This window comes from Cyprinodon variegatus, unplaced genomic scaffold (genome assembly GCF_000732505.1).
Source record: "Cyprinodon variegatus isolate N-32 unplaced genomic scaffold, C_variegatus-1.0 Scaffold236, whole genome shotgun sequence".
In the NCBI taxonomy this organism is placed as follows: domain Eukaryota; kingdom Metazoa; phylum Chordata; class Actinopteri; order Cyprinodontiformes; family Cyprinodontidae; genus Cyprinodon; species Cyprinodon variegatus.
Genome location: NW_015150689.1, coordinates 311513 through 319563, shown reverse-complemented (window position 1 = coordinate 319563; position 8051 = coordinate 311513). Strand labels below are relative to the sequence as shown.

The 8051-nt window shown below is 38.1% G+C and overlaps 1 protein-coding gene across 1 annotated transcript in view; it reads right to left on the bottom strand.

Annotated features, from left to right (window-relative positions):
• Window positions 1–5341: 5341 nt before the first annotated feature.
• nlgn3 (neuroligin 3) overlaps window positions 5342–8051 on the bottom strand; it is a 268431-nt gene continuing 265721 nt past the window's right edge. Inside the window, exon 8 of the mRNA XM_015381581.1 lies at window positions 5342–7996. Within this exon, the coding sequence (XP_015237067.1) occupies window positions 7141–7996 (856 nt within the window). The 3' untranslated portion in view covers window positions 5342–7140. The remainder of the gene's footprint in view (window positions 7997–8051) is intronic.

The following is an 8051-nucleotide window of genomic DNA, read 5'->3' as shown; positions in this document are numbered from 1 at the left end:
TTTTTTGTTGAAAATGCATTTAAAGTAAGCAATAACGGAATGGATCATAAATGTTCATTTTTATATCTTTAGGTGTCTATTAGAAGTCTGAATGTAGACATCTTTTAGATGATATTGTGTAGTCTAACAAAAAACAAAAAGAAATAAAAGAAATAGACTGCAAGTCTCAAATTCACAAGTACTTGATCACCAGACATGTGCTTCCCTAACGGAGCTATCTGACAGGATAACAAACAATGTGTGTCCTCTCTGTGCTTACGATTCTTGCTGCACAACTGACATTTTTCGAACAGCAACAAACTTGAACTTGTTCTCTGATAGATATCGAGGAACCGTCTTGCTGTCAGTGCACATCCTGCACCTCGATTGTCTAACAACACTCAAGATTGAAAAGCTTGTTCCAGTCTGTCAGTGCAGTGTAAATATATTAATATTTCATCATACTTATATTGTCTCTATTTTTAACCACTAAAAGGTCATGGCATTTTCTGCACATTTATATTAAATGTGCAGAAAATAATAATAAAAAAAAAATTGGTTTATAATACTAAATCAAATAAAGAAGTCTTAAAGTTTGGCTTTATGCATTCTAGCAAATTTCCACATTTTATAGACATTTTTGGAGCTTAAATGACACTTTTAGACAGAGATATTACTCACATTCTTGGCTTTAGCAACAATACAGATAAAAAAGCTGTGGTAAAAGTAAAATTATTGATTAAAGTCTGTTTCTTTAGGTTCTACAAAGTAAAGTGTACTTAAGTGTACTTAAAAATATAAAAAAACTATTCTATGCACAGAAAATAAGTAAGCCTTTTATAGGGCATTCAGTGAAAATCAAAATTTCAAAAACAGAATTATTAAACATAATCAACATAAACGCAAACTCTAATAAAGGGCAAGAATGGGAAAATTTCTTGCATCTCAGATTCGGATTCATCATCTGTAATGTTTACCTGCCCCTTGGCTTCATCCATGCTGCTTTCAGAGTTTTTCTATAAACAAACTGGGCTCCAACGCAGGTGATTCGCTTCCGACTCTTGATTTCCTCTTGATGCAATATATATGCTGAAAACATAGCTATGAATAGAAGTATTATTGACTAATGCCTAAATGAGAACTATGTTTAGCTTTAAGGTTGAACTCAGATATATATTCTCACTAGCAGGCAAGAATTAAACAAGAAAGCTATCCTTCAGTGATTAGATTTTTCTTTGTTTTTGTATATTAACCTTTGTGTCCACTGAGAAATAGACCAACAGTTGATAATGAAAATAAATTAGTAAGAAATTCACATTAATGGAACTAAGAATGAATAAATTTAAGGGTTTTGCCAACTCCTTTTTGTCTCAGACAGAAACAGAGCTCCTCAGGCTTAATTTCCTTTAGGGGAGATTTAAATAAAAAAAAGAAAATTAAGCCGAACGAGACACAGAAGGAGAGTGATGAAGGTGGGCGAGAGAAAAGGTGAGAGGAAATATACTTAACAACACGCTCTGTGGAGTGAAAATAAAATTCTCAATAACTTCACACATACCCGCACCGAGAAACCCACAGCCACACCTGCAGCTTTCTCCCAGCGGGTGTCACTGTGTAATTTGGCACATCCATTTCCCAGAATGCGTTTGTCTTCTGCGCAGTTGAGGCAGTCACCATCCCCATCGGGGTATTCTGAGGTTGTCGGTGAATGATGTCACTTTGAGGACGCACACTCACTGGATTGCAAACAAATTTTGACTCTACTGAAATGAGTCCTGCTCGTTGTTTTCTCCTGCTGGTGGTTCCTGTCACCCCATGTTTGGGCCGATTTAGTCAAACATTCAGGTCTCATTTAGGGACGAGTTTGCCATTATTTTGCTGTAGTTTCCTCTGTGATTTGGTTTGTAATTATGTGTTTCTTCTCAGGGAAATGTATCCAAAATGTTGCCCTAGAGGCCACTGTGTGTAACCCTGCCAGTACTCTGCACCATCTGCCCCTCTTTAAAACCGGATGGGAAACATGGCAAAAACAAGGCAGTCTTCTATTCTATTTATTTTATTTTAAAGGTCACTCTAATATCTTCTTTTTAAATCTGTGTGGAAAAAGTATTCATAGTCCTTTTAAACATGTTGTTAAACGACAGTCTTAAAAATTGGTTATTTTACTAAGATTTCATATTTTAGAACGGCACAAAGTAGTGAATAATCATGATGGAAATGAGAGCAGGAATTTCAAAACAATTTGCAGGTAAAAACAAAGCAGTAAACAGTAATCAAGAGTGAATGTTTTTGCATGTAGCAGAAATTAAATACTGGGGTAACATGCTCTAGAGGTGCTTTTCTGCAGCTGTGAGAATGTAGCTGCTCAGATTATGTGGAAACAAAAAACATAATCCTAATCCTAGAACTAAAGTTAAATTAGTTTAAACATTAGTTATATATATTATACTTTTAAAGGTAAGTAAAAAAAAAAGGACAAGGAGCAGCAGGTATGTCTTAGAAAAAAAGTCTACTTTAAAACTGGTGAAAATACTAGAAAGGTGAAGTGTGGAAATGTTCTAGATACATTTGAAAGGATTAACGTCAGAGCTGTTGTGGAAAAGACTTAGCTGCAATTACAAAGAAAGGTGGTTTAAAAAAGGTTTTGACTTGACTTGCCTTTCTACAAATACATGCCGAATTTCTTAGATGGGGCTGCATGATGGAGCAGTTTGTAGCACTGATGCCTTGCAGCAAGAAGATCCTGGGTTTGATTCCTGATCTAGGGTTTGTCTGCATGGAGCTTGTACGTCCTCCCCTATGCATGCATGGGTTCTCTGGCTTCCTACCACAATTCAAAAACATGAATTTAGGTGAATCGGCATCTCTTAATTCACCTAGATGTAAATCTGTGAGTGCTGGGTTTTATGTCTCTACCCTGCGATGGAGTGGGGACCTGTGCAGGATCTAACCCCACTTCCACCCTTAGACTGTTGGGGACAGTCTGATGGATAAGCTGGAGAAGATGGATGGATTTTGCTTGTAAAAAAAAAAATGGCAATCCTTTTCATATAATGTAACATTATCTAACACTTTATGTCTCTCTATCAATGCACCAAAGACAAAACAGTAGTTTGAAAACTTTTGAAGGGTGATGTTTCTGTATATGCTTTAGTAAGTGGAAAGTTGATCCAGTCCCACAACTAAAGAGTCAGCTTTATTTTCTGTTATTTTGTTGTAAAACGGCCATTCATCGAAATGAGCACGTAAATAAAAGCTGACAAGAGGCCCGATGCGCAGTGCCCTGATTGTGCAATTTCTGAGCTTTCAGAATTAGTCACTCTCATCAGCAGATTGTCTACAACTATTACATAATCAATCAGTAATGACTAGAATTATATTTGGCAGCTTGTTAGTGGTTCACAAATCCGTACAACACGTTGATAGAAACATAGCATATATTAGGAGCTTTGTTTCTGTCCACCTGTTAAGGAAAAGTCAGTACAAAATTAAAGGTAATACTATCTGAAATATACTCGGTGATGTTTGGTTTAAAATCCAAAACTGGTGATATTTGATTCCTGAATTTTTTTTTAATTGCAAGAGAAAAAAAAGTTAACTGAAATTTAACAAAACCTGTAATCAACCAACCAAAAATTTTCAAACACTGATCTGAAAATGTAAAAAGTGTTGTACTTCTCAAAGAGCAAATGGATTGTTAATTTTCTTTATATATACAGCTAAGTACGTGTACGGATTTTAGATAGTCTTCCATTTACATCTTCTCTTAGTTAAAATTCAACAATATCAGTTTTTAAGAAAATTCTACTTACTACTCTGTTGACTTCTACAATTTAGTGTACAGCTTTTGCATTAATGGATTATTATTATTGTCTTGTCTTTCCGTAAAAGTAAAAAAAAATCCCCCCCTTAAACGACAATCCCCCTTTAACGACGACCTTCAGAATCATAGACATGCTTCAGATATTACAGGCTAACAATGGAACCAAACGACCCACTTTCTAAGCAATACAAGGCCTTGTCTATATAAGACTCAAACTCACTGCGGATCCAGACATTTGAATTGAGAAAGCTTCCTGGAGAGGTGGCGAAACGTCTTCAAATCTTGAAAACCAAGTCCAAGTGTATTTTTTTTAACTTTTACGGAATGACTATGACCTGGATGACTGAAAATTTTCATCAGCGTCTTGTCTTTCCTATTCCAAAGAGCGGCTAAGATAAATCGGCCGTTGTTGCATCTGAATTAACACCCGGGTAAGATGTAAGTCCTGGATTACAGATTAAACATTTCTAATTGCTGTGATCAAACAAAAATAATAATGAATTTCCCAAATGCACAAATATTAGACATTAGATTTCTCTAAGTTTTCCAGAAATATCTTATTCTACAATAGATTCTTTAATTCTACAATAGAATTTGGCATCATGCCACTGCATAAAAAAATTATTTTAACTTCACTTCTTTAAAACCATCTTTACCCAGAATGTAAATATATGTTGAGGTTGCAATATGTTAAAAAAAAAAAAAAAAAAAAACATTGTTGAATGGTGATGTGTTGAAAAGTGCTTATTTTACTTCAAAGATCTTTGTAGTTTAAATGTCTTGCAGGATTGCTATGATTAAACTCTTTTCTTTATGGAGATTTAGGGAAATAATCTGACAAAAGAGGGCTTCATAAAAAAAAATATATATTGCCAATGTCTGTCTGTCTGTCTGTCTTTCTTTCTTTCTCTTTCTTTTGCCGACGTGATCAGTGATGCGCTGACCAGACATGCACCCCTTACTTGGCTGCGTTTCCAGTCATCAAATACCTAGGGGAAACTGTAATGACCTACTTCATAAGTATGTTGAGTTCTATGGTACAAAATCTCCAAAGATGATCTAGTATTGCTGGTCGGGTCACATTACTGCAATTCCTAGAGAATTGGGGTTGCAGGGAGACGGCAAATGAAAATTGTCAGTTTTGCTAGCAGAATCAATAACTCTAGTTTTCTCCACGAGATTAACATATAATAGGATGCCGTGTGAGTGCATCAAGGCAATCTTTTTACAATCTCCCACTGCTGCAGCACTACTTTGCATGAATTACAGTAAAATCTGGAGTCATGCACGCAGATAGGCCCCAAGCTGTTAGCCTCTTTTTTTCTTTTTTGTTCTCAATGTTTCAGCAAAAGAAAAGAGGAGAGGAGGAAGGGAGGAGCAGAAAGGAAGAAGACAAGAGGAAGTCCTGGAGGGGGGTAGAGTGGGAGTTGGCTATGAGGATAATTCTTTAAATCACTAAAAATGGAAATAATAAGTCATAAAATGAAAGCAGCTTTGATCAGGAAAAGAAAAAGTTTAGTGAAACTTTATGTTCTCCATTTTTTACAGTTTTAATTTGGCACATGGCACAATCAGCATGTATGCATCTGGTTTACATAAATAAATATTAAATATTTTATACATAAATATACATATAGAGCTCTTACAAAGACACCTCGAATATTCTTGGGCTTGGTATGTTTCAAATAGCAACACCTCTACATGGAAAGTCTTTATGCTGGGGAAATTCAGTCTGGAAAGTGATTTAATCATTTTGTAAATGGGAATGATATCTCCATAGAAGCCCTATACATATATGTATGTATGCCCATATTTATATATATATTAAAAGAAATACAAGTGTGCACTGATGTAGTTTTAGTCAGCGCAAACAGGCCACTGTCTGCTGTTGAAGAGGAACTCTTACAAAGTCAATGGAATCATGTCAGTTAGTTCAGATTCTTTAGCTATTTTTTTCTCTCTTAAGACATAAAATAATATACTTATTTTGTATTCATTAAGCAAAAAAAAAAAAAAAATTAGACATATAGAGCTTTCAAAAGAACAAAAGTGCTATTTGGCGAAGACAGACACCCAGAGACGCAGCAGAAAACACTACTGGTGTTGAACCAAAATCTGCCACATGAGAAAGTACCCATTTCCTACACTTCCCCCCTCACCCACACCTACAGTAAGATGCAAAACAAAAAAGAACAGGAAAAACAAAAATGGTGCACGAACACACTCACTCACACACACGCATACACAAACACACACCCTCAAACTCTTACATTTCTTAGTTTCTTACATCGTTTCTCTTTCTTTATCTCAAACCTTATGACCGCTCTTGCAAGCTGCAGATACAAAATAATCTTCACATGCACTTCAAACACACCACACAGCAGCTTGTGCACGTGCACACCCAGTGACCATAAAATTAGATAATTCAACAGATAAAATTGGCTGTAAAAGATGCACTTTTTTCATTAAACAATCACAGTAAAGTAGTATTCATCTCCACCTTCTCTTGTCGTGGCAAATACAGTCTCACACAAATCATTTCTAGTTTAAAAAAAAAGAGATAACGCTTTCTGTGTGGCTGTTATGTTGGTATGCACCAGAGAAGTAAACAAAATAACAACAACAACAAAAAAAGAGTTGCCCAAAATGGGTTTTAAAATCTCTACATCTGCATATCCTCAAGATTCCCATCCTGGATTCAGTCTCTTATTTCTGAGTCTTGTCCTGCTTTGTAATACACTCTAAATTGTCTCAGAGAGTAGAAATAATGACAGAAAAGAAAAAGCTCAGTAAGGCATTGAAACATAAAAACAAAACAAAGAAGCAATTAAAAATATTCGCAAATATTGACGCGGAGGCCGTCCTTCTAGATGTCTCCCGTAGGAGGAGGGAATGGGAAATAAAAAGCACTTCTCTTTGAATTTTTTGTTGTTGTTCTTAATTCAACAAAAAAAAAGTGTTGATATATCCTCAGTCTGCTTAAAAAGGCTTTTAAAATGATTATTTTAGAAAAAAAAAAACACTGCAGAAAGACTACCTCCCCCTCTTTCTGGAGAAGGAAAGCAGTTTGATTTTGGCAGCTCTGCACAACTTGACATCCACAGAGAGCTCTCAGCAACTCTCCTCATAGTTAAAGTCTTGTTAAATCTCTGCATGTTTTAATCCCACTCTTGCCCTTCCCTGCCCCTCCCCAACACAGCCCTCCCCCCTGCTTGTTATATTTATAAAACACAATCCTCTCTTCAATTTGTTCATCTTCCCGCTCCTCCTCCGCCAACCCGCCACCACTTCCTTCTCTCCCGCCTGCGCCAGCTGCCCCCGTCCCATACTCCTTAAAGCTATACGCGGGTGGTAGAGTGGGAGTGCGGCAGGCCGGTGGAGTTGAAGCCAGTTGTGAAGGTGTTGTAAGGGTGGAGGTTAGGCATGCCCACCAGGGAGTTGGGAATCATGGTAATGGTATTGGGTGTCATGAGGGGGATGTCATCCGGGGATCGGCGCAGCGTAAGGGTGTAGTCAGGTAACGAGGCCAGACGCAGTGCCCCTTCGTTGCTGTTCCCTGCCTCGCACTCATGGTGGGTCTGGTTCATCTGTAAGGACATGATCTCCTCCTCTGGCGCATGGTGACCGATGTCGTTGGAGGTGTTCTGGCGCTGCGGGCTGGGTTGCCCGTGGCCAGAGTCCTGCCGCCGCTTGTCCTTGCGGTAATACAGGGCTGCGAAAGCCAGGACATTGAGAAACAACAGTGAGGCTCCCACTGCGATGGTGACGCTGAGCTCCGTGGAATAATCTCTGGGGTTGTCCACCGCAGGTGGGTCAATCACTTCATCATCACTCCAAGAGTCTTTATCCTCACTGTTGTAGGCAGGCGATATGGGGGGGCGTTTGGTGTTAAAGGGCCAGTTTTTCCCGTTGGGTCTCTTGGTGGACAAGCTGTTCTGTGTGGTCTCTGGGGGTGGCACTTTGGTGGTTGTAGAGGTGTATTGGAAAAATTCGTTCATGTTGTACAGGTGGGGCACTAAGTGTTTCCAGAAGGCCACTTTGGTGGCTCGGTAGTGGTCGCGCACACGTGGCTTCAGGCCTATATGCAGATAGAGCTGGTCCTGGGGATTGTACTTGGACCAGGCCACCTCTTCAAAACGGTTAGCCTTGGTGTGGATGAATTTGGTGTCTTGGGGAACTGGTTTGTTGGGGTCTCTGGAGGTGAGAAAGAGAAAAAGCAATAAGTAAAATCAAACTTGACTCGGATATA